Source organism: Actinia tenebrosa, unplaced genomic scaffold, assembly GCF_029948245.1.
Source record: "Actinia tenebrosa isolate PJP-AT-01 unplaced genomic scaffold, QUT_ActTen_1.0 PGA_scaffold3__52_contigs__length_22856419, whole genome shotgun sequence".
Lineage (NCBI taxonomy): Eukaryota > Metazoa > Cnidaria > Anthozoa > Actiniaria > Actiniidae > Actinia > Actinia tenebrosa.
Genome location: NW_028292580.1, coordinates 22,729,081 through 22,756,165, shown reverse-complemented (window position 1 = coordinate 22,756,165; position 27,085 = coordinate 22,729,081). Strand labels below are relative to the sequence as shown.

The following is a 27,085-nucleotide window of genomic DNA, read 5'->3' as shown; positions in this document are numbered from 1 at the left end:
AAGGGCGGCTTTATGGTAAGAGAAGTGGAGACAACTTAGATAAATGTATGGCCCCTAAAACAGTCCCACAATGCAATATAATGCCATCTCGACCCAATATTTTCTCAACCTCGGATAGCAGAGCCTCATAACGAAGGTAAAATATATATAAAATATAAAAATATAAAAAATATTTTAAAAAAATACGATTTGGTTAATGCATTTAAAGGTCTGGGAACGGGAATGGGTTTGCATCGATAACGAAAATATTTCACACTCAAATTACAAACTGCAGATTTATTTTCTCTTTTTTATTTATATATTTATATAACTTTAATAACGAGGGTTTATTATAACTTTGTTCTTCTATAGTGTTTGTTAAAAATATATGTAGAGGATGTCACACGGTGGCGCGAAGATATGAAGTTTATCTTCGAGTGGTGGAAATATTCACACGATCGAGTGAACGCAGCGAACGAGTGAAATATTTTACACCACTCGAAGATAAACTTCATATCATATAGACAAATCCACAAAGAAAAACTATTATTACAACGCTCCTCAAGTGAGCGGGAAAACATCGCAAGTGACGTCATCGATATCCTCACTAGTGAAGATATGGAAAATATGTTGCTGCAGGTCCCGGATGTAGTTTGTACGAAAAATACGAGTGCCGTATTTCCCGGTAAAACACTCTATAAATATACATATATATACATGTAAAAAGAGTATAAATACAAGTTAAAAAATTTAAAAACTAACTATACATAGAAGAGATAACTAGCTAAAAACTAGTGTGAGCTGCGTCGGTGTTTCTAATGAAACAGTGATGATAAATATACATATATACATGTAAAAAAAGTAAAAATACAAGTTAAAAGAATCAAAAAACTAACTATACATAGAAGAGATAACTAGCTAAAAACTAGTGTGAGCTACGTCGGTGTTTCTAATGAAACAGTGATGATAAATATACATATATACATGTAAAAAAAGTAAAAATACAAGTTAAAAGAATCAAAAAACTAACTATACATAGAAGAGATAACTAGCTAAAAACTAGTGTGAGCTGCGTCGGTGTTTCTAATGAAACAGTGATGATAAATATACATATATACATGTAAAAAAAGTAAAAATACAAGTTAAAAGAATCAAAAAACTAACTATACATAGAAGAGATAACTAGCTAAAAACTAGTGTGAGCTGCGTCGGTGTTTCTAATGAAACAGTAATGATAAAAGGGTAACTGGCTAAAAACTAGTGTGAGCTGCGTCGGTGTTTCTAATGAAACAGTTATGATAAAAGGGTAAATTATGCACCGTGAAGAGATGAAAAAACTTACTGACGTTTCGGACGCTAGTCCTTCGTCGGAGTAAACACATACAGTCAATGTCATTAACGTTGTCCACCGAAAAAAGACATTTACACATTTAGACATTTACACATTTAGATATTTAGACTAAAGTGAGCCTGAACTTTAAATGTAATATTCAACTCGTGAATCGAAAATCCAGCATGCCCCGACCATTTAGAGAGGATTTAAGATGAATAATTGTACTTCAGCGTTTGTTTTATGCCAGAACGTTCGAGGAAACACGTGATATTTCTTTTAGTCTAAATGTGTAAATGTGCAAATGTGTAAATGTCTTTTTGACAGTCAATAACATTGACTGTATATAACATGCATACTAAGCCATTCATAATGAACTAAAGTTTATTGGTCATTCCGAGGTCGAGGGGGAAAATGTCGCGTATTTCGTCCCCTAACAGCCCCACAATGCACTGCAATGCGAACTCGACCCAGTATTTTCAGCGACCTCGGAATGGCTAACAGTCGTTCTAAAAATGTTTCCAAAAAAGAAACAAACCGTGACCATCAAATGCTGAGTAAATATAAACCCATGGTTTCTCATCTGCATACTCATGGGTTAATACGAGTACGTTGTGCTCATTATCACATGGTCTATTTTTAGCAATCGAAATGAAGTTATTATTATCATTACATTACGATCCAGTTTCACAAATAGTGGATAAAATTAATACTAATAGATGCGAATGAAACTGCATTTTTATAATATTTTTGTGTTTTACCTTAGAAAGTTAATTAAAAATATTTTGCTACTTTCTAAATTATTTTTCTTGTTCATGAATGTTTTGAAATAAACTTGAAATTACTGAAAGTTACTTGATGACTACGGTTTCAGAACTTTAATCATCTAAATATCATTTAACATCATCTTCTGTTACTTTTGCTTGTTCGAAATCTAGAGATAACTGTGATACAAACGTTACTATCTAAAGAAAAAAGCGACAAATCGAGAAACGGTATAACGTACTCGTAGCTGGTGTTACTTGACTGAATGAATTTACATTAAGGCGTTTCCGTACTTATATACTACTACTTATTTATTCAAAAAGCGTGCACTAAGGTTGAGATAAAAGAATCCTATTACAGTATTCTATTGTATTCCTTTGTTCCAAAGTATTTTCGTAAACGAAACAATGAACTAGTAGCTTTTGCACATCTAATATGTCAGTTATGCGGTGACTGATTCATCTGGTTCATCTTGCTCTAGAAACTTTACTTTGCAATCAAAACATATCTCAGAAAACCAAAGATTTCGTCTAACAAGCTGTTACATGTCACAATACCGCCGTGCAAGGTCGAGCATTTTTAATTCTATTAAAGCATTACCTAAGGTACGATATGATGGATTTTGACTGGATTCCTTCCAAGACAAAAGCATCTGGAAGGCTTTTTCTCTTATTTCTGCATGATGTATGTTGTCTCTTAAAATATCTTCTATTTTACTGTTACACACTCCAAGTTCTCTACCAAGAGATTTCCAAATTGTGATGATTTCTCCAGCAAGTTTATCTAGCTCCTTTTCTGATGGTGTAAGTAAAAGGTTTCTTTCCATTTTCTGTCTCTTTTTAGGTATGGCACCTGTAAAACGATGTACAGATAAGATATCTGTTAAAAAATGTCCAGTGTCCAATGTCCATGACAAATTTTTGTGAAGTGAAATGATTTAAAAATTTATGTTTTATATAGCACCTTTATGGTAGAAGGCGTTTACAATCATGAGAGATATTTTGTATAAGGTGTCAGTACTAAGGGTTGTCATTGTCCGGGTTTCTTTACGTCCTCAGTGATTCTTTGAAGATGTATGCGGTATGTGCAGATGAAGTTTTTAAACTTAAAAGTGGTTATATTTGAAGAAAAAAAGAAGTCAGTAAGTTGCTCACATATGGCTTGGATGGGTCAGATGGGTGGGTCGGTCGGTCGGTCAGTCAGTTTCTAACGACAGCTAGTCAAGCTTAGATATCATATCTATCACGCTATCTAAGAATTACTTCTAACGACAGCTAGTCAAGCTTAGATATCATATCTATCACGCTATCTAAGAATTACTTCTAAAGACAGCTTGTCAAGCTTAGATATCATATCTATCACGCTATATAAGAATTACTTTTAAAGACAGCTTGTCAAGCTTAGATATCATATAAAAAAAATACTTTGATAGGTTTTCAAACCTGTTGCTCCAATGCCGTGACTGTTCGTTTCCAATTGTTGAGTTTCAACCTGGACCTTGGACTACAAAGATATACAATAACATCAAAAACATGCAAATACAAGGAGAAAAGGAGGGGTTGGTGGTAAATAGGGGGTTAATCTTGTACTGCTAGTTGATACAAAAAGATGGCATAAAATTACTGTAACTCCTTTAAATTTCATTTTGATATTTTCAAACTTGCATCCGTTCAATAAGTTATCGAACGGATTCAATTTGTAAATCTCAAACAAGCAATACTTCTAATTTACTTACACTATTGTTTGGTTTGGGAAACCAGTGTGAATATGTCTCCTCTCTTATCAAGGTGTCTGGGTTCGTGGAATCCTCATAGCATTCTGCTCCATCAAGCTTCAACTCTTCCTCGCTGACAAAGTGTTGACATGAATCTATTTTACATCCCTTGGTCTTATGAGAACTGCATTTCATTTTCGACTTTGTACAGACTGGACAACGAATGCCATACTCCAATGCCATGTTTTCCACTCGAGGACACGTGTTTTCCATGGCGGCAAAGTTTTCATCAAGAAATTTTCGCACGGACTGACAGAACTTAGTTACTGATGCGCCATCAATGTTGTACTTGTTGTAGACGGTCACGCATATGGTTCGAACCCCTGAGGTAAGACATATGTCAAGCTTTCCTTCTTGTCCAACGTTGTACATCCTAATAAATGAAGCATTATAAGATGATACAAGCAAAGAATCAATCAGACAATGTAATTCTCTTTAAGTTGTTGTTGCATCATCATGACGTGGGAGAATCACAGAGCGAAGTTCCAGGCTACGAGAAAATGTAGAAAAATTGTAGAAATAGCTTGGTGACAAAGACTGAAGAGAATTGCCTGACAAGTGATGCTCGAATTTCCGCAAAGCCAAGGAATGAACCCCCAATACACTCTGTCTCGTACCCATGCCACCACGCAAACGATGAGCAATGCAAGGGAATAAGTAGAAAAGCAAACAAGCAAATTAACAAGCAAATAAAGAATGCAAACACCCAGACACGTGACGAAAGCAAAGGAAAATATTTATCGTGTATTTCTACAAAATTAGATGAATTGTATCAACCCTACCTGCAAAAGTTTGGACGAAGCTTTGGTAGACATTCCTTCTTGCCTTGACTTACTTTTGGCCATTCCTTCTTGCAATGTTCAGCAAGAGCTACAAACAACCTTGGAAAGATGCCCATAGGCAAGTGAACACTTTTGAAACGAATGACCATTGTTGAAGATTTCTGTTCAGCTAGCAGCCTTTCGATGTCCTCAGTTCCCTTGCTGTTACACAACATGCAAGGAACAAGGTACACTTGTTCTTTATTCAGCCTCCAGGGACAAATCAGTGAGAACTTCTCCATGATCAGAAGCAAAGAGTCAACTGTGTTTTGGCCATCACTTGCTATGTCACTCCACACATGCTCTACTAGAGCTCGTTGTAAAATACCGTCGTCTTCTAGTTCTCTCCAATAAGCAGCATACTCCTTCCATTCTTCAAATGGCATGACTGTGATGACCTTAACAAACATATCGACCAGCCACTGTGTATCGATGAATATTTTTCTGGTTTCTTCAAAGTAAATGATTGTTTTTAAGTCATGCAGGTAGTTTAACAGTGTCGTAAACTCGATGGATTCTGTGGCTGTGTTGACGTTGCATTTGGTTGCAATCCTCATAGCTTCTTCCAAATCAACGTACTTCTTCTGCTCTTTCTCTACGAGTCTTGAAAGCTCCTCCTCAAATCGTAGCCAGCTGACTGGAATATCTTCATTTACTTGGGGAAGCAATTTAGATAGTTCTTCAACATCCGTCTTCAATCTTTGGGCAGATTCATCCGGTTCTTCTTTGTTTCCTGATAATGTGTTATCAACGGTGTAGACATCTGGTACAACGTGCTTGCTATAGGCGTTTTCGGGGCGCGTCAAAATCTTACACAATTCTCGAGCAACTTTCTTCGGGTCTTGATTACAAACATCTGCATGAGTGCAAACTACAAATACTGGTGGCAATGCCAATTGGGTTTTGTAGTCAACAGAGTTAACTTCCTTTTTCAAGTTTGTATACGATGAAATACAAGAAAGCCAAAACTTTTGAGCGTCCAAATTTGTCATTTGAAAGGAATTCTCGAGTTTTCTTTCTGAGTTGCCATGCTTTACCTTTGGCTGCGCATCAGAAAGTAGGTCATTTTCTAAGCTATGAACCGATATATAGATTGACTTTGAAGACATAAATAACGGGAGAATGACTTCATAGACTTGTTGTCCAGCAAAATCAAGTGTTTTTAAGGAAATTTCGTTTTCGTTTGTTCTCTGGCCGCCCGTCTTAGTGTCCCTGATGTGTTTTTCAAGCAAATGTCGTATTTCTTTTGGAACTTGAACCAGTTCATTAAAAATTGATTCTTGTAACCCGCTTGTACTTTCTTTTACTGATTCTCCAATTTCAGGTTCTTCATGTTCTAAACCTTGTTGATTTGCATGATGGTCGGCAACAGCTTGATAATTGGTAGCAGTTTTAGCGACTAGTTTGCCTTCTCTTGTCTGATTACTTTCGAGGTTCTGAGCCGTACATTCAACAATACGATTATTTAACAAATCATTTTTGCCATCATCTTTCTCAAGCCAAAAACTATCTTGTGGTATGCAAAAGGCCTTTTGAATTACAACTCCAATAGTGCTCTCTTCAGAAGCATCGAACTCCTCTCCTTCAAAAAAAATAAAAATAAAAAATAGGAGAAAATCACTTTGTATCGATTGGTAGGCTAATTTAGAATAAGCATTGTTCCCTCACACCAAAAACCACACACTTTTTATCCATGCCTTACATCTAAGATATCCCCTGTTTGAAAAAATCAATGGTAAGTAAGAGATAATTACCGAGAACGGAGGCAATAAGGCATATACATGTTTAGGCTTTTTGCCTCCATTCTTGGTAATTAAGTATTATAAATGCAAAGTCTATATATAGTTATTAACCGGGTTAATAACTAACTTTATTTCTCAATTAACACGGTTTTCTTTGTTATTCACAAGGATTTTTGTTATAACCCTCATTATAAATGCGAGGTCAATATATAGTTATTAACCCGGTTAATAACTATATGTAGACCATTCGCATTTATAATGAGCAACATTTGATAGAAAACCTTCTCAATTGATAAATTAAATACTTAATTACCTCGAACGTCGGCAATAAGCCTATACATCCCTTGGGCCTGCGGCCCTCGGGATGTATATGGCTTATTGCCTCCGTTCTCGGTAATTAACTCTTACATATATTGGCCTTGCATTTATAATGAGGGTTATAACAAAAATAAAGCCTAACAAAGAAAACCGTGTCAATTGAGAAATAATCTGTCATAATTGTCATGGTTTTCTTTGTTATTCACAAGGCTTTATTTTTGTTAACCCTCATTATAAATGCGAGGTCAATATATAGTTAGTTATTAACCCGGTTTATAACTATATATAGACCTCGCATTTATAATGAGCAACATTTGATAGGAGACCTTCTCAATTAACAAATAAAATACTTAATTACCGAGAATGTCAACGATAAGCCTTTACATCCCTCAGGCCTGCGGCCGGCCCTCGGGATGTATATGGCTTATTGCCTCCATTCTTGGTAATTAACTCTTACTTATATACCTTTTAAAGATTTTAACAGGCTTGTCTTTCCTGCACGGGGTGGTCCTACTACTGTTACCAGCACACGCCTATTTTTTGTTTTGCCCTTCATAAGGGCTTCTTTGTAAGCTTCCAAGGCCTCAGGACTACTGGCAAGAATCTCAGGAGGGGCGGTCGTTTCTGCTTCTGCTTCGGCTTCAGCTTCATCATGAAATGAATAAACATCAGAGTGTAATCAAAATCAGTCATTGTCCTTAATATAGACCAAATTCAAAACTTGCACCGATGTGAGGCTTAAGTTGTGAACAAAGAAATCTGGCGTGATTCGTGACTTTTGAATCACGCCAGATTACTTTGAGTCACGCCAGATCCCTTTGTTCACAACTAAGCCTCACATCGGTGCGAGTTTTGAATTTGGTCTATACAATAGAGGACCGAAGTGATGATTTCACAAAGCTATTTTTTAAATGCTTTAGGATTTTGGTAACATTATCAGAAACTACATGTAAAAATATGATATAGTAAGGAATTTCAGACCGATAAAGAGACAAATGGCTGAGATTAAAAAATGAGTGATTTAATACAAAAATATCCCCATACATTGTCTCTTATTGATGCTGGATCTAATGCGGTTGGAGCACCGAAGTGATGATTTCACAAAGGTATTTTTAATAACTTTAAGATTTTGGTAAAAGAATTCTGGAAATGCATTTGGTGATGTCATTAGTAATCCAGCAAAAGCTCTTTAAAATAAGTAAGAACCAAATTGTTTTGAAGTCAGTAACAGCCATGTGATTATGTCTTGCAAATGGCCTCCTATTAGTGACTTCATTAACTCTGAATCAATAGAATAAAGGCATTTAACCCGTGAAATAAAAATTTTTAGTCAACGTGTAATAGTCAAATAGACACAAAAGAAAACAATGGGATTAGGGTCTACTAAAGTGTATTAGTTTAATATCTATTTCAAGGGGTTAATGATTTTACTCAAAAGTATTCGAAAAAATAATATGTGAATCATTAACAGAACATCTAGAAGCCAATAATCTCTTATTTGACTATCAATTTGGTTTTAGGAAGAAAAGAAACACCACTTACGCTATACTAGACTTTGTCAATAGAATAATAGAATCAATAGACAATGGTGATTTCTCAATACTGAGGTGTCTTTTTAGATTTGTCTAAAGCCTTCGACTCAATAGATCATGACTTATTATTGTTGCGCAAATTGTCCTCTTAAGATATTAAAAACGGTACAAAAGCATGGTTCGAAAATTATTTAAAGAATAGGAAGCAATATGTCTCGATTGATGGCATTGATTCTTATCTATTACGGATCACTCACGGCGTCCCACATGGCTCCATCCTTGGACCGATTCTTTTTCTAGTTTTCGTAAATGATGCAGAATACGCATCGAAATTGACACACCTAATCTTATAAGCAGATGATATGAATTTATTTTATAATCACAAAAGTATGACAACCACTTGAAAAGTTTTAAAAGGTGATCTGGATTCACTTGAGGACTGGTTGTTGGCAAATAAATTAACAGTTAACATCTCTAAAACCAAGTTTATTCTGTTTGGATCTATACAAAAACTTAAAGGCTTAGAACAAACACCGATATCAAAAATAAAGGTTAAAGCAATAAACAGAGTTTCTAGTACGAAATTCCTTGGCGTCATAATTGACCAAAACCTTTCATGGGATTCACATATCGGTTTTATTTCGCGTAAAATCGCCAAATCAATCGGTATTTCAAATAGCGTCAGATATTTTCTTAACCTTGATATACTCAAAAACCTATATTACATCCTAATTTATTCCTACGTTTCCTATGCAATTTGGGGTAGCAAATTGTTCTAAAACCCATATCAATCCACGAAGAGAAGTAGAATAGCCAGCAAACGCTCAGAATATTTTTTAGTACATATTAACACATATTGTATCTGAAAACCAGGCCATTTTAGATTAAACTGTTTCGCTAGGAGCAAATTTTGTTGAATTTTCTATTGGATTTGGCGAATCTATCCCCCACATAAACAAGCAGTGACGTCATAGTGAATTAGGGCAATTACTTGATTGTTTTTCGCTAATCACATTTTTAAATCATGATTTTCTTCTTGTACATAATCATACATTCTTTCTAGATAATCAAGAGCTCGTAATGTTATTATGACCTCTTGTTTCAATCCGCTGAATTTTTTTCCCTGTACGTTTATTTTATTTTATCAAATTTCTAGTTGTTTAATTATGAAAACTATTATTGTACTATATGATTTCTTCCATCTTACACAAATGTTAATATTTCTCACATTCGTTTTAAGGGTGTAAAGGCTTGCTTAACCTCTGAGGTTGTTCTCTCGCATCCCACAACATTTATAACTTATTCAATTTATCTATGATAGATGAGGCGGTAAGCCGTGTGGGGATGGGCTCCGAAATTATGAACGAACATGCGTGAAAGGTAAATTACGAGCCTTGTATGAAACGACTGAAGAAGAGTGCCGATGAGCCTTTCACAACTTCAAGACGCGTAAAAAATGAGAAAGCTCAACTAGAAACAGTGGATAGCTGTTTCGGCCTGTATTGTGCATTGTCAGCACGGTGTATCTAGTGAAATGGTAGAATCCCACTTTTTCGCGTTACTATAGTGGTTCATGTTTGAAATTGGACCTGGAAACATGTCACAACTTTTAAAAAAGCTCTCATGAGGTCCCATTATATAGCATGGTGTGGGATGCCAGCTGGCTTTGTATTAACTCACCTTTAAACATATCCCACATAAAACCTATGGAAAGAACAAAATAAAGAAAAAATAATTGAGTAAGTATTAGCTTTACAAGATCAGCTTAATTATAAATAATTTATTGATGATAATTGAACTGAATCAAAACACTACTGGATGAGTGAAGTTAATTATATATATCCATTTAATAAATTGACATCAGTTTTTTGTGTTTGTCCTCTAGATCTTATTGACAATAAATTGAATCATTACATAATTTCTCAAAGTAGTGTAGATCCACAAGGCATAGCCAAAGAGGAAAGAAAAAAATAGTGGTGACATTTTATTCCATTACCCACCCCTTTAAAGTGTTTAATTTAATTTTTGACCCACTATATATCGTTTAAAGATTATCACTCCACTGTACATGCGTGTCTGTTGGAGCCTATTTGACTTGTCTATATTTTTTTAGAATCGATCAACTATTCCGATTAACTGGGAACAAGGCTTTTCTTCTTAATAAATAAAAAATAACCCCCCCTTCTCATAACCACACCCTGTCATTTAGAAAATAGATCAAACCCCCCCCCCCCCCCCAGTGTTTCATAAATAATGACTCACTTGGTTCCTAATAATACATTACATGTACCAGAAATCAATATAATGCAACACAAAATAACTCACCTGGAGCTCCTTTTGCAGCTGTGAAAAATAAGAAATCATTTATCAATATTATAAATAAACTAATAATATTAGACAACAACATATACAAAGAGGTATACGTCACAAACTAATAAATAAATTAATTGTTATCATATAATTACCATTGAGTGTTCTCCTGAATATTCCTGAAAGAATATGAATAAAAATATGAGAACCTATACATGTTTGTATCACAGGCAACCAAGCATGTAATGTTCTTGTGTACAATTTACTGTAAATTTATCTGATTAAGCTGCTATGGTCACTAACTCAGGTGCTAGATCGTAGCAGCAATATTCTTCAAATTACTCGTAACTTTTACTAACAAAATTATAATAACATGCTCTTTCAAATCATGATATTTTTTGGTATTGGATTAATATTAAAAATGTCAATGCTAGAAGTATGTCAACTGTGAAAGTTTTAGGGAATTGGTGCACATATAATAATTATTGATATTATTAACATGCTAATGTGTGTTTAAGTTAATGCATGCCAGGGAGAGGGGGTGGGGAGGGATTAAATAGTTGACTGTGTAACATGGTCATGAAAAAAAATGCAAATTAAATTAATTTAGGATATTTAAAAACTCATTTTTAGCTTTTGTTTCTTATATTTTTTCCCATATTTAGATCAAGTTATGTCTTTTTTTGGTAAAATCAAAAAAAAAAGTCCTTTGACCATGGTTGACAGTCAGTGCCACGGCCATCATTATTCTCTGATCATGGTCAGCCACCATGGTTACACCACAATCAAAACATGGTTGACCATGGATGACAATGAAAAACCATGGTACCATTCTAACGCAGGGGTGGGTTTTTTTGATAGTGAAAAAACAGAAATGGTACCCTTTTAGGGTTCAAATATAGATTGGAGATTTGGTTGCTCTCACTGGTACCTCTTAGGGTGTTTTACAGGTAATACTGAGAGATACCCAAGATTAGCTCAGCAATGTAAGCTGGAATTACAATAGTAATGCATCCGGGATACAATTTATTTTCGGTTCATCATCTGACTTTTCTATCACTTCATACTTATAAAAAAAAATGATAATGAGCGTTTGGTACATTTAGGGGTAAAAATCATTAGTTTGCCATATGCTTATTTGAAAAGGACTCAGGTACCTTTCAGGGTTCATTCTCAAACATTTTCGACAAGCATCCCCAACTTTTTATATGGGATTTCCCTCTCTCCTCCTCCAGAGATGCATGCAGCTCTTTTTTCATTACTTTTTTGATTCTATTTCCTTGAGAATACAGTATTTTGTCAACAAGAATACCCTTCTGAAGTTGAATATCCTAGCTAATAAAAATATCTAGGTTAAAGGTGTTTTAATAAACAAATTCTATGAATAAGATAAATGGATTGTTACATAATATGGTTCTTGACTGAACATCTCCTAATACATTACCTGCACAATCATCTTCGTACTCCCCAACTTTTTGCTCCAGTTCTTCTAATCCAATCTTCTTAGCTAAATCTTTTAATAACTTCACTTTGTTTGCTCCGATAACACCTTTTTCTTCCAATGCTTCTACAAACTTCTTTACAGTATCGATTTCTTCTAGCTCATTTTCAGTGAGTTCAGAGAGAGATGTACGAAAACGATCTTTGAGCTCAGCTAGAGTGCCCTCTCTGCGTGCGATATAAACATCAAGTTGACAGATAGTTTCTACCTTTAGATTGTCATACAAGAAACACTTTGACGGGTCTTGAATTTCCATGGTTGCTAAACTTCTTGTGACATCACCTGAACACTGATCTGCATTGAATTCCTCTAAAGCACTTTCATTTCGTCACAATTTACACTAAATAAACATAAAAAGCATAAAAAGATATGTTCAAATTTTTATTTTATTACGAATATGTATCAGTCAATTCTAAGGGTACCCATCGTGAATTTTTTAATTGATGACCACTGACCAGAAATTTATCATTTGTCAAATCTACGCGACAGGTCGGGCTTCGTTTTTCGTCAAATGCCCAATGATGCGGACAAGTGCCTAAAGCCAATGCCCAGGGTTTGTCCAGGGTACATGGGCACCCTTGAAATTGACTGATACATTAGGAGTAACTGAAAATAATTACGTATATTTAACAAATAGCTCATAGATTTCCATTGACTGTCCTCTCATTGATATATCATAGATGCATCTTAAAATGTCAAAACTCAAGTGGAACCACAAGCGCAATGAGAAATCTCATCCCAAGTTTCTTGAAATTTCCTTACCATGCCAAGAATAAATGATTGGTCTATTTACAACTGGTGAACAATCAAGTTGAACTTTGAACATGCAAGGTTTATATTTTACACTCAATCAATCACTCACACAACAATCAATCTTATACAAAAAATTTAAACGTATAACCCAGCGCATATCATAGGTTCAAGAAAATATTTTATAAATAATGCAGTGTGGAATTCAAAATTGCAAAATTTGATATTATTAGCTATTCATTTCTTTATACTGCTTCCAAATCAAAGCCAAGTGAGTCAGCTATCTCTACAACTTTGAATCTTACAAATTGCTACAACACAGGGAAAAAACCGGATTCCCAAATTGGGAATTTGTTGGGAATTTCCTTGAATTCCCAATTCGAACACCAACGTTGGGATTTATTGTTGGGAATCTCAAAAAAGTACCCAGATAAGGAAAAAAAATTGGAATTTGATGTTGGAATTTCTGTATTTTCGGCTTTTCTTGATAATTTTTCAATCGAGACATTGAAGGACTTGCTTATCTTCATATCTATACACACTCTATGGTGATTTTTATAATCCCCCATAGAAAAAATAAAAATCACCAGAGGGTGTGTATAGATATGAAGATAAGCAAGTCCTTCAATGTCTCGATTGAAAAAAATTATCAAGAAAAGATGTTGGGATTTTTTTACCAATATCTAACCAATATAGGGATTCCAAGTTGGGAATCTATCAAATTCCCAAGATAGGGATTACAAATCCCCAACAAACTAACATTGGGAATCAGTGCCACGTTCCCAATTTCGTTCTCTCTGGGAATTGGATGGGAATCCGTTTTTTTTCCTGTATGAAAACGAACTTGTCTTGATACACCATATCTTGTTCATGTACAGGCATAGTTACTTTATTGGAACTTGAACTTGTGCTTGTTTATTCGTAGAAGAGGTAGAAGAGGGAAATTAGACTTTAGCAAGAAAATATGAACTTTAGTTCATTTTCTCTTGACTTTATTCTACACGAAAAACTCAATGATGCAAGAATATAACTAAACAACAAAAATAAAGTCTAGCGCTATAAAACCAGAAAACTTTTTAGAACCCTCTAATATTGTAAATAATCCATCAGTAGCGGCTAGTTGTGTCATTCAGGTTTCTGTCATATTTAGCCTATGCCTTACAGCTTGTAAACGTAAATATCTTTTAAATCAAAATCTGTAATATTACTAGTCTCCCTCGCATCCGTTTTTAGTGTCGGTCGTCATGCAACGCTCCCTCCCCACAAGAGGGTGGGGAGGGAGCTTTGCGTGACGACCGACACTAAAAACGGATGCGAGGGAGACTATAATATTACTGGCATTGATAAATTTTATCTTGAATCTTGAATCTCTAAACCCTTACCTTCATCAAACTCTACTTGCTTAGCCTTAAATTTAACAGCGACACCAATTTCTCTAAGTTCTCCAAAATTGTGTGTAGTTTCTTCGACAGCCTGAGTCTTGAATGTTATATAGTTTACAGTCTGGTTGGTTTGGGGCTGTGCCCTGTAGGTAACACCTAGGTCATTATTCAAGCAATAGAATCGTTGTATGCGAGCTATGACGTAAGTCTAAGCCAATCAAATATGTCTATTACTATCCGAACTGTTTCTTGTTTTTAACTCTTGGATACGCGTAGTTGTAAAAAATAAAAATCAATAACTTAAAACTGAATTTGAACTAATCAGAAACGAGGACAAATACCGTCTCAGCTAGTGGCCACAGCGAGACTAGAACTCATGAAGGAAACACAATAGAAATCATGACCATGAAGGAGGTTTTATATCTGATATAGATTCGTTCTCATTTGCATAAACTTTAACTTGTACTTTCTCTATCAAACTTGGTTCATTTCGTAAAGAATTCAGTATAATATGAGAACATACATCATCAGTTTTTTAAGCCGCTCAATAAACTCGCAGATCGTGCTTTATCGTGTTTTGGCTACGCCTCGTGTTTTTAAATTCTGATAAAGCACTCCTATCACTCCTGCGAGTTTATTAAACAATCCATTGCGAGACCGACGCTATGACCACTCGACCATGCTGCCTCCCATACGCGAGTCTTAGATTTCGAATGTGCCACTCACTCGGCCACTAATAACGCAGCAAAATCAAAGGTAGTCCCAGTTAACTACGCTTCTGTGAGAATTTTACTAAAGGCGCTGAAATACGAGACACAAAAACGTCCAACTTGTCGCGCAACATTGTTGCGGTGCAAGTTTGAAAACAATGTTGCTCGTTTTACATCCTATCTATCCAACTTGTCACGCAACAAAATCTTTTGTCAACAAATCAACGAATTTATTTCTGCCGTGCTCTATAGTCCCCTCACAGTTCCTTCCTTCAATCTTCTCCTGATTGCTTCTAGCGTTCCTTTTGTATGCAACTCGCAAAGACCTAAATGACTTTTGATTGCGATGGATGCTTGCCAACACAAACATTGCACTTGCTATCAAAAACAAATGACTAGACAAGCGAAATAAATGACTAGACATAGAACCGCAAGGGTCTTCGTGTAATGAAAATCAACTTGATGTATAATATATATATTTAGGCACCACCCAAAAGCGGAGCTCCCGATACGAAATTAGGGAGCCAGGGAGCCCAAATTGAATGAATCTGAAAGGTAAAAAATAAGATCGGGAAAAAATCTTCAATTATTTTTATTCGAGATGAAGATAACGTATCCCATAATAAAAACCATGCATTGAAATCTAATCAAAATGCACTACATTTTTTTCTTTGCGTGAAAAAAAAAAAAACTTGAGAAATGAAGGCCCTGAACATTTAAAACCAAATGTGTCACCAGTTAAAAAAGCTTTCTTAATATCTTAATACTTCATTAAAATAATTTTATTCCTTTCTTTATAAGCCTTAGTTAACTACAACTTAACAGTTTTCATCTGTTTTCATGTGTGATAAAGATACGGAAATCACCAACGACAAAAGTTTTCGAAAAACAAAGTTTATATTCAGTTATTAAACTTGACAAGAACAACTGAGACAAAATAGAAAATAATGCAAAATCCAAAATGACTAATTTCTTTGTCAGTAAATTGGCAATTGTAAATGTTTTTGAATATTTTTTTAGCTTTTTAAAGTGAAAGACAAGGTCTTTATACAATAACATCTCTCAACAACACAAATTTAAGCTCACTTGTATAATCATACTAGCTCGAACGGCCTAATAAACAGTTGAATATCTGGTGTAATTTTACATTTCATTCAATATTTAAATAAATTATCTGTAGAAAGATATAAAATTATTGAATGAAAGTCTTCTTTGTTTTGCCGATGGGACCCCGCGATAGGAGGCGAACAAAGCTGCAATTTTCTTGAACGAAAAACATACGATAGTTGGTTATAAACAACCGAGTTGTTAAAGATTTACAAAGTTAAATAAAGGACGAATATTGTTGTAATATGCTCTCCGTGTTATATTTCATCCAGCATTAAAATAAATTAAGCTTATCTATAGAAATATTAAATGTTTTGAGAGAAAGTCTTTGATTTGTCGATTCGTCGTAAAAATGCTTGTTATAAGAAATAATAATATACTCATTGTTCGCTAAAAAAACCCCACCTGAATTCTTGAAGAACATTTCTTGATCCACCTTTGACTACATGGAAGTTGTTTTTATTTGCTGTTGGTCTATAACTTGTCCTAAAACGTTTTTTGTTTTGTTTGAGAGCCGCATTTATGAGTAGGTAGTTTTGCTTTGACATCAAGTGGGATTCCTGTGTTGTGTTGACGGACGAAAGTGACGTCAACCAAGCCATGAAAAATCAACTCGATGGTTTACCATTTTTACCCATGTTTCTTAAGTATGGTGCTCCGCTGTTATCCTACAACAGTTCTAGATTCTAAATTCTTTGAAAATAATACTGCAAACTGGAAACCAAATGTTTGGTGAAGCCATCGGGCTACAAGAATATCACAGATTCAAGAAAAATGTTCAATAAAAACAATATAGAATAGAAAATCACCAAGCTTGATTTACAATTGCTTGTAGACTACAAAATACAGGATCGTCAAGAAAATCAAAGAAATATATGAGAAAAACGATTAAAATACGATAATCAATTAAGAAATTATACACCTAGACGTTTGATAAATGGCTTGGTGTTTCAAATAAACCATTCGTACGATTCTGTCTGAGTACAAGACACGAACACGGCTTCCTGAAACTTTTGAAACTTGCCAACACAGGCGCCAACACCCATATTTACAGCATGCTTTAATTAATGATCAAAACTGTTCACTAACAGACGATATCAACCCAGCTAAACTGCTTGGAATCCAAATTCTTACTTCATTATCCTACAAGCACTATCCTATCTGGTTATTTGGTCAAAGGAGGTTTTTACGGGCTTTCAAATCACAGTTACAAGTTCAACTCTTCCATGATCAAAGCTGTGTATTGTAGAACCTTACAGTAAATCTTATCTAGAATATACTAAGAGATCTACTATATCACACGTAACTAATGTATTTATGCACTGATTGATACAAATTAACACGTATAACTTACTTGAAATACGAAGAGGAGAACAAGAACTAGTACTAGACGCTTGCTTCACTTTCACCAGACAAACAGGAAATGCAAATCAAACAAGCAGATATCAGCACAGGGAACCCGGCTGTATTTTTTTTGCTTCTTAAACTAACCTAGGGTTTAGGCCTAAACCGGGTTTAAATTTTCTAATCGCGGTTTAGTTAATCTGTGGTTTAAATATCGTTGTTCAAAGCTAGATTACATTAGTGGGTCGATTAACTAACCCCCAACACTCAAAAGAAGAGTCTTGAAACACGTCAATTTTATCCCGGGGAGGGGGAGGGGGGGTACTGCCCTATATTCGATATACGAATATACATGATTTATCTGAAATATTTAATGAAGATTTAGAACTAACAAAATTAGATGAAAAAATAATCAAGTGCCTTCCACTGCAAGTGAATTTCTAAGCTATAAGAAATGCTCATCGTGATCTTTTTTCTAAGTAGAAAACACAATTTCTTTATCTTTTATGACGCCATATTGGTCACACTAATTCAATCAATCCTAGAATTCATTGCGCACTCATTTCTTAGAAAACGTGAGACGTCATTGAGAATCGTTTATAAAGCTTTATTCTCATTATTCTTGAAAGTCTACAAGTCTAGAAATAATTAGACTCACAAACAGTTTTATCGAAAAATTTTTCTTCTCCCACAAAAGAAAGAAAAAAAGAAAAAAAAAAAAAGAAGAAAAAAGAGAAATGACGTTCCACTCGGGTTATTTTTAGACTACGTCTCTTCCTCGTTCCTAGTCTTCACCATTCCCCAATAATACAGGAAGCCCAATTACCTGGATCTACAGACTACCGGAAGTTAGGTCGCGACATTCACGATATTATAAAATGATTCATTTAGTAATTTCGCTGTTTTCTAGTGAAATTACTGAGTAAATTAATTTTAAATATTTGAAAATTCAGCAGCCTTTACGAGCCTTTAGCTTGAACTTCAAAATTTCTTTTATGACGAAGATTCTATTGAGTAAACCTTTTCGGTCTCGGTCGGGGTAGAGGGATTTTGTCCCTTTTTTTACCGACTTTAAAAAAGTGAACTCGAGGGATAACAGTTTAAAAACCCGAAAAATTACTAGAACTAAATAGGGGACCGAACATTTTTTACCTGGGGGGAGGGGAGGGGGCGCTGGTGGAAAACAGGGTGGCCCTTCATAATTTTCTAGCAGCCCCCCCCCCCCACCGAATAAACCAGTGTTTTTTTGGCAGCCCCCCCCCCCCCCCACCGAATAAACCAGTGTTTTTTTGGCTGCCCCCCTCGCCATACCTAGAAAAAAGTGTAAGTCTAGGCTTTGTTTTTGCCTGCCCCCCCCCCCCCCCCCCCCCCAAGCTAAAAAATGATCGGTCTCTAGTACGAAACAGTAAAAAATTCCATGGTTGTCTATACCACTAATTAGTTTGTGTTTTTTTTCACGGGTTTTTGTGTGCATTGTATCCCTCTATTGGGACCTCACAATTGGTCAATAACCAAGGTGTTCATTCTATCAAACAAGGTTATTGTTGTTTTGAAGCAGTGTGTCCAGCAGGTTTTTATGTTCAACATCTTGTCCTGTAAGTAACCAAGCTATTTTTTGTTACTGTCATAATAATGACTTTATTCAGCTCGAGTTTTGACCAAAGGTAAATGAAGATGGCACTGATACGTTCTGGAAAGTGAATCCTCCTTGTGCTTCAATACGCTTCGACTCTGAAAAACATTAAAAACAAAGGCATTACGGAGGCGTAAGTACCTTTTAAGGTGGTGTTACACGGGACAACTTGCAACGCCGATTTTTCGTGCAACGCTATTGCGCCATTTGTGTGTCGATTTTTTGCGACATGTTACACGGGAACAACTTTTCGCGCAACATTCACTTTAGTATTCAGTCCACGCGCTGCCAACTCACTCACGGCTATCTTTCTTCTCCTTTTCTTGCTTTTATCATTTTTTATCAACTACAAAAAGTTTTATCTTATCCGTTTCATTAGGTTTAGACAATTGCTGCAGTTGCTGAACTGTTTACACTTACTTCTTCTACAGTCGGCGCCATTTTGTTGCGCGTCAAATCGGCGATGTACATGTTACACACATGGATTTGCTGAAAATTCGTCATCTTGCGTTGCAAGTTTTTGAAGCCAGATCAAAAACTTGCAACGTGTTGGAGAGTAAAATATTGCGCGAAAAATCGTCCTTGGCGCTATGTTACACCTCAACGATTTTTCGTGCAGCAGCGTTGCGCGAAAAATCGACGTTGCAAGTTGGCCCGGGTAACACTACTTTTATGCAGCCGACCTCCGCAGCCAGTTGTCAAGTCTCTTAAAGTCTTAGAGTGCATACCATACATCCGTGAAAAAGTTAACTAAGAAAAATGTACTAATTAGTGCAAAGTTTATCAAATTTGTACACAAATTTGTGCGATTTCTTACAAAGTTGTTCACGGATATATGGTATGCACTCTACTTAAAAGGATTTTTTTCATTAATTTAAGCCAACTTCTAATAGTCTATTAAGCAGCAAGTTGCAAAAGTATCAAATACATGTATTTTTTGTATCTAATTTTATAGGCCCTGACAAACGGTCCCAGCATTTGACTCAGCATTTGACCCAGCATTTTAACCCAAAATTGTTGGAAAACCATGATAAAACAGTCACAACATTTGACCCAAAATATGTTAGATAAATGTTAGGTCGAATGTTAGAACTGCTTCTAAGGGCCTTATGAAGCAGCCAGCTTTTAACGTTCCAAAGAAAGAACCCCCCCCCCCCCCCCCCAAACTAATACTCAATTTAGCAACCAACCTCTATTCAAGATCTACTTAACACATTCCCAAGGGTGGCCACTTAACAGAGGTTCGGCCACTTTGTAACATGCATTATATCTTACTCTCAAGTCTATCTTACATTCATGTGTATGTAAGAAAAAGAAAGAGATTTTATTTTACCTGCTGCTGCAGTTCTTTGGTCAGCGATCATAAACACTTGCTGAAGTTCGTTATTTTGTTCTTTGGTCAGCGCATTCATCATGGCAGCATACCATTGTGGGTCACGTGACTGAAGCGCTTCAATGAGATGGAGAAAATCATTGACATGATATAAAATTATTTTCACATCATGCAACTTGGGTCACAAGTAATATATACAGTATACATATATAGCAGAGGCGTAGCCGAGTGATTGTATATGATACAACACGGACACGAATACTGTAGATTGCTTATCAAACGTCTAGGTTAGTTCCTTTGTGTTTCACTAAAATTTTCAAAATTAAAGTGAATTTGGCCAAAAAAATCCAACTTAAAGTTTATGCAAATGAACACAATTTTGTATCAGATTTACAGAACTCTTCACGGTCGTGATTTCTGTTGTGTTTTCCTCATGAATTATTCATGATTTTGATAAAGTTGATTATAATGGTGAGAGGCAATAAATAATAATAAATAAATGAGATAGAGTACAAACACTATAAGTGTGTAACATAAATACCACTAAATACTGATAAATTATGCTAATCCTATTGTTTTCCTATTGTGTTGCACACTTTTAGTGTTTGTACTCTATTAAGAATAATGAAATAATTATAATAAATAAATGATCATTGGGAGACAAGTTGTAGAAGGGGTGTCCTTCCCTAGGCAATGTCTTGTTCTGCCCTGATCCCAAGTCTTCCCATCATGCATTGCAGTTTTACCTAATAGGGTTGATTTAAATGCCATATATTCATCCATGCTTTCTTCATCTATTGCTGTTGTGTATCCTTCGAGGGGTGTCTCTTCTTCATCGTCATCCTCATCTTCATCGGCAAGGTGGTCAGATGCCTACATCAACGAAAAATCAAAATTGCATTTAATCATTTTTTTTCTGTGCTATAATACAATTTATAATACACTCTACAAAATTATTCGATTCTGATTGGACAAGAGGAGTACAATTAAATCCCAAATTGTACTCTGAAGAGTCCCAATTAAGTTGCGTAATTTTGTTGAGCGTATTATAAACGAAAAATCGCACAATCTTCTCGTACAATCCCAATTATACAAGGGCCGCGAAGCGGCCTGAAAGTATAATTGAAATTATATTAACAAACGAAGTGAGAAATATATGAGAAAACAATAGGTAGAATCCTGCCATTTGTGCTTCGGACCACATTTTAACGCACTCCACTCCCCTAGAGTTTAAATATTGATGACGTAATCCCAGAATCCCGTGCTGCACTAAGTGCGAAGTCACATAGTACTTTTCATCTTTTTAACGCCTGTGTGAAGAGACTCCACGATGAGAAATATATGATGGGAATGACTAGTCATTTGTTAATATTTGACAAGTACGAGGGCGGGAGGGTATCTCATATATTTCTCACTTCGTTTGTTAATATAATTTCAATTATACTTTCAGGCCGCTTCGCGGCCCTTGTATAATTGGGATTATATTTCACAAACTCCGTTCGAAATATATGAGAAAACAATAGGTAGATTTTAACGCCCTCAACAATATGTCTGAATAAATGCAGACATTAACACAGTGAGTTTGTGAAATTAATACATTTATTCGTAACTTGAACGTATTCAACAATATAAATGACTTTGGGTTAGAAGAACTAAGCTTTGTTTGTGTTCAAGACAGCGTTAGCATAGCTGCTGTTATGTACTGGCTTGTAGTAGAAGCGTTGGAAGGTACTGGGTGATGTCCAGTCTGCCATGTTCATAATGTCACCTATTGGGACATTGTTGTTTGCTGCAGCTGTTGTTGAAGCACCTCGTACAGAATGTGCCTTGAATATATCTGTGTTAATACCAGCGGCTTTTATTACTTCACGTAGCCAGCGGGCTAAAGTGGTCGAAGTAACAGGTTTATGGGGCTTGATGAATGAGATGAACACAATATCTGGTTTTGAAGAGGGAATCAGTGGTCTAACCTTTCTAGTGGCTTTCAAGTAACATTGAAAAGTGTTAACTGGGCAGAGCTTGCTGTCTGAATGAAATTTTGCAAAGAAGGCTTTGGCCATGTCCTCAGGAGATCCTCGCTTTCTCGGAGAAGTCAAGGTGAACGAGATGCCTTCTGGAAGTACTTGGCAGTATCGCAAGTCGAGTTTAGACAGGGAAGAGACTCGTTCTGGGCATGAGAGTGCAAATAACATGGCAAGTTTGAGTGATAATAGCTTTAATGACAATTTTCTGGAACTTCCCATGGATGACAAGTATTTTGTTACTCTTGTGACATCCCATGTGTGATTGTATCTTGGTTTGGGGGGTCGGATATTCACCATACCCTTTAACAGTTGTGTTACCAGTGGGTGCTGCCCAACTGGGTAACCGTCAATCTTATTGTGGCTAGACGATATAGCTGAACGAACAACATTAACGGTTCTGTAAGCAACTCCAGTGTTAAAATACTCTGACAGAAACACCAGAATTTGGTTTAATTTTGCTGAAACAGGATTAATCTTTGATTTATGACACCAGCTGCTCCAATGCCGCCATGCGGACTCATACGCCTTATGTGTGGAGGGTCGAGTGGCTGACAATAGTATCTTGGTAACGTTTTCAGGAAGGCCTTCTGTTTGTAAGTTTTCCCTGATATGTGAAAGACGGCTAGGTGTAGTCTCGGAAACAATGGGTGGACCCTTTCGATTGAGGCTGGGTCTTTCAGTAAGTTCCTCGTATTGGGAAGCATTATTGGATTCTTGATGAGAAGTCGGAGCAGTATCGGCCACCAAGTCTGGGCTTGCCAGATTGGGGCTACAAGTGTGAGGTCTGCTCTGTCTAGAGATACCTTGCGAAGGACTGCAGGGATCATGTTGAATGGTGGAAATGCATATCCCTTTAGGGGTCCCCAGTCTAATGTCATGGAGTCCGTGTGAAGGGCTTCTGGGTCGGGCCTCCAGCTCACAAACTGTGGCAGTTGGGTTGTCAGTCGTGTGGCAAATAGGTCGACGTTGCAATCTTTGAGGAAAGGCTGAATGACTTGGGAGCTTATTTTCCATTCGCTGGAATCGTGAAACTCTCTTGATTCCTTGTCTGCAATGTGATTGTCTTTCCCAGGGAGATGTTGTGCGCTTATCAGGATTTTCCTTTGTAGGCACCACTCCCATATTTCCAGCGTCAGGGAGACAAGTATGCTCGACCGGGTTCCTCCCTTGTTGTTTATGTGGGCAACTGCTGTAGAATTGTCCATTCTCAAGCAAATAGCCTTGTGATGTTGGTTCTTCATAAACGCTTTTAAGGCAAGGAATGCTGCATTCAGTTCTAGATAATTGATGTGCAGCTTTTTCTCCTCGCTGGACCACCGACCGTTTGTGGTGGTGCCCTCGCAAACTGCCCCCCAGCCCTTCTTGGAGGCGTCTGTTGTTATGACTAGGTCTGAGGTCGGAGGGTTGATTGGACTTCCGTTTACCTTTCTTATATTTGCTATCCACCACCTGAGCTCCTCTTGGGCATGGTGGTTTAGGGTGATTTGTGTCTCGTAGTTGTGTTCGTTGATTCGAAGGTGCTTTATAAGTTGAATCTGTAAACGTCGGAAGTGTAAGGGGGCCTGATGTATTGCCAGGCGAGTTGATTCCAGAGAGCCGAGTAGGCTTGCTACGTCCTGTGCCATCATAGTTGGGTTGGTCAGGGCGTTCTGGCATTTGTCCAGAACCTTCTGGACTTTTTCCTCTGGTAGGCTCAGAGTTAGTGTCTCTGAATTTACTATAAACCCTAGGAAGGTAATGGATTGGCTTGGTTTCAGCTGGGACTTTCCCCAATTGATAGTGAAACCTAGGTCTTGCAGCAGTTTCAATGCCATTGATGTGTTGGTCTCGGACTCTGTCATCGTGGACCCCAACAGAAGAAAATCGTCTAGATAAGCTAACATGCGTACACCTCTTTTTCGAAGAAACGAGACGACCGGTTTGGTCAGTTTTGTAAATATTCTTGGTGCTGTATTTAGACCAAAGGGGAGACCTTCGAATGCGTAGCATTTGTTGTCCCACAAAAATCTCAGGTATTTTTGAGAAGATTTGTGAACTTGTATTGATAGGTACGCGTCCTTCAGATCTATAGACGTCATAAAGTCCCCCTTCCTTAGGATTGTTTTTAAGCACGATATGTTTTCCATTTGAAAGTGGGAGTTCTGTATGAAATGATTGAGATGACTCAGATCTATGACTGGTCTGAAGGATCCTCCTTTTTTGGGCACCAAGAACAAGCGGCTGTAAAAGCCTGGTTCGTTTGGGGAGGGGTCCACATAGATTGCTCCCATATTCAGGAGTCTTTGAATCTCTGCGTCTAATAACGGTTTTGTTTGTTCTGTTGATTTTGTCACAACTGGAATTCTTTGAACTGGAACACAACGAAAGGGAATTTGATACCCTGTAACAATGTCTAGGATTTCTTGGTCTGAGGTTATTTCCCTCCATTTGTTTAGGAATCTGTTGATTCCCGATTTGTCCCCTTTGAGGGGCGAAAGGACCGGTAGTTTTTTGAGCGGCTACTTTGGTATTTGGAAAAACCGCGCGACTGGTTGGACTGCTTGGACCTTTGATTGTAATTAGATTTACGATTTGGTTGTTGGTTTTTAGTGGGGACTGAGAGATTTTTGGATAGACCCCTACTAAGTTCTGCCTGTTTAGAGGCTAAGGTGGGAAAATCTTCACCGAAAGGCATAGTTTTGGCATTAGGCAAAGGTTCATCTGCCAGGTTAATTTTTTCCTTGTTAATAGTCGCTAGGACCCTTTTCCTGCGAACAGTTGAAAGGAGATAATTTGAAGAGCCTAGTAAGCATAAGGCTTGTTCTAAAATACTCTTAACCTCGTCAGGTGACACTGCTTTCCCCGATGAGAGGGCATCGTGTAAGCAACAAAGTGGACCTGTGGTGTTTAGCAAAGCTCTTTGAGCCAAACATAGGTCTTTATCACGATTCTGGACAAATCTTTTTATTTGTGGATTGTTTATTTGGTTTACAACTGAGGTATCTAGAGTGGGTGCCCTTAGGCAATCAAGTGAGGGAACACTGAAGTTTTCAAGAATGTCTGACACCTGGTCATGGCTTAATTTCTTCCTAAAGTGCTTATCTAGGAAGGTTGATAGCCCCTTGGTTGGTTCCCAGGAGGATGGTGTGGCCCCAGGGTCATACATTTCATCATCTATTAGCGTATTCTCGCCTTTTGTTGAAGCAGTTTCAGTTCTTGGAGACTCGGAGCCTGGATTGAGTAGCTTATCAGTCGAGCTTGGTGGTCTATCCTCCGAGTTTGGTGGCTTGACAGCCGAGCTTGGTGGCTTATTAGCCGAGTTTGGTGGCTTAATAGCCGAGTTTGGTGGCTTAACAGCCGAGTTGGGTGGCTTTTCAGCCAAGTCTGATGGGGACTGTGTCCCTTCTTGATCTTCTGGGAGATCGTAGTCCAGGTCTGTGTCTTCTGCTTGGACTGAGAGCAGATCATTGTAATCTATCTCGGTGTGTTTTGGCGGGAAATATTCCATGTTAACTTCGAGAGTTGAGATACGCTTATTCGTCTTTGAAATCGCTTCTTGGATTTCCTTCAGTGTTGAGAAGACTGAATTTATATCCTTTTGGTCCACTTGGGATGTTTTTTGTCGTTTGCTATGCCTAGAGCTTGTTGATTCGGACGAACTGTCCGTGTGGCGGGAAGAATGTTTAGATCGTTTACGAGAAGACATTGTAGCAACTAGAGCTAAAAATTCAAAAATATTACAAGCAATTGTATCCCGAATGGGATTATTTATGATTCTGGGTATAGGAGTAGGCTAAAAGGTATAAAATAGAGGATAAAAACACGGTTAGTAACCACTTACCTTATCGTACGTCCGAAGCACAGCAGAAAAATATGAAAAGTACTATGTGACTTCGCACTTAGTGCAGCACGGGATTCTGGGATTACGTCATCAATATTTAAACTCTAGGGGAGTGGAGTGCGTTAAAATGTGGTCCGAAGCACAAATGGCAGGATTCTACCTATTGTTTTCTCATATATTTCGAACGGAGTTTGTGAAATATAATTCGGAATTTATAGAAACTCGTGATGTTTTGAAAGTTCTCAAATTGAACTCGCCTAAAAGCTCGTCTAATTTTCGGAACTTTCAAAACATCACTCGTACCTATAAATTCCGAATTGTACTCGAGATCATGTGATTTCCTAGACAAATCAAGAGAAAACAAATCAAAATGAAAGGATCACAGTGAAACAAATAATGACTGACTGACAAGCCTTGACCAAATATGCATGGCGTCACGCTGTAACGCAAACATCACATGTCCCGTGACGCCTATGAAATATTCTAACCTCCCGGGTAGCGTTACACAAGGTCTTTCGTTTGACAAGAAGGGGTTGTTTCCTTCGAATAATACAAAAAAAAAAACCCCTCAATTTCAACACATTAACGAAAGACCACGACAAATCACTCAAGACGTGACGGAATAACAGTAGTGAAAGATTTTCTGATTCCAAAACTGCAAACCTCTGCTGTCAGCCAATTAAAATAGAGCGACTCTTAATTCTGGGTGAAATGGACGCCTTCATCTTGTGTGCATCGTTTTTCCATTAAATACGTGTCATTCTCTTGAGAATAAGATTCTTTGTTTGAGTTGTATTCATATCCATGTGTCTTCTCATGTGCAACCGTTAAACAAAGAAATGATACTCTAGGGAATGACACGTGGACTTGAGAATAAGATTCTTTGTTTGAGTTGTATCTATATTCATGC

General features: G+C 36.9%; 3 protein-coding genes across 3 annotated transcripts in view; all 3 read right to left on the bottom strand.

Annotated features, from left to right (window-relative positions):
• Positions 1-261: 261 nt before the first annotated feature.
• Positions 262-17,450, bottom strand: LOC116289568 (uncharacterized). The gene is made up of 10 exons (XM_089035098.1): positions 17,376-17,450; positions 12,016-12,412; positions 10,727-10,750; positions 10,587-10,604; positions 9,942-9,965; positions 7,195-7,374; positions 4,631-6,251; positions 3,810-4,221; positions 3,517-3,577; positions 262-2,926 (listed from the first exon to the last, which is right to left on the bottom strand). The coding sequence occupies exons 2-10, from the start codon at positions 12,326-12,328 to the stop codon at positions 2,616-2,618; spliced, it is 2,964 nt and encodes a 987-aa protein (XP_088891224.1). The 5' UTR covers positions 12,329-12,412; positions 17,376-17,450; the 3' UTR covers positions 262-2,615.
• A 1,336-nt stretch (positions 17,451-18,786) lies between these two features.
• Positions 18,787-27,085, bottom strand: part of LOC116290283 (importin-7) — a 29,432-nt gene continuing 21,133 nt past the window's right edge. Inside the window, exons 27-29 of the mRNA XM_089035025.1 lie at positions 21,078-21,204; positions 20,332-20,448; positions 18,787-19,096 (exon numbers count right to left, since the gene is read on the bottom strand). Coding sequence (XP_088891151.1) covers positions 19,008-19,096; positions 20,332-20,448; positions 21,078-21,204 — 333 coding nt within the window. The 3' untranslated portion in view covers positions 18,787-19,007. The remainder of the gene's footprint in view (positions 19,097-20,331; positions 20,449-21,077; positions 21,205-27,085) is intronic.
• LOC148908915 (uncharacterized) lies at positions 24,787-26,199 on the bottom strand. The gene is made up of 2 exons (XM_089035027.1): positions 26,176-26,199; positions 24,787-26,054 (listed from the first exon to the last, which is right to left on the bottom strand). The coding sequence occupies exon 2, from the start codon at positions 26,038-26,040 to the stop codon at positions 24,787-24,789; it is 1,254 nt and encodes a 417-aa protein (XP_088891153.1). The 5' UTR covers positions 26,041-26,054; positions 26,176-26,199.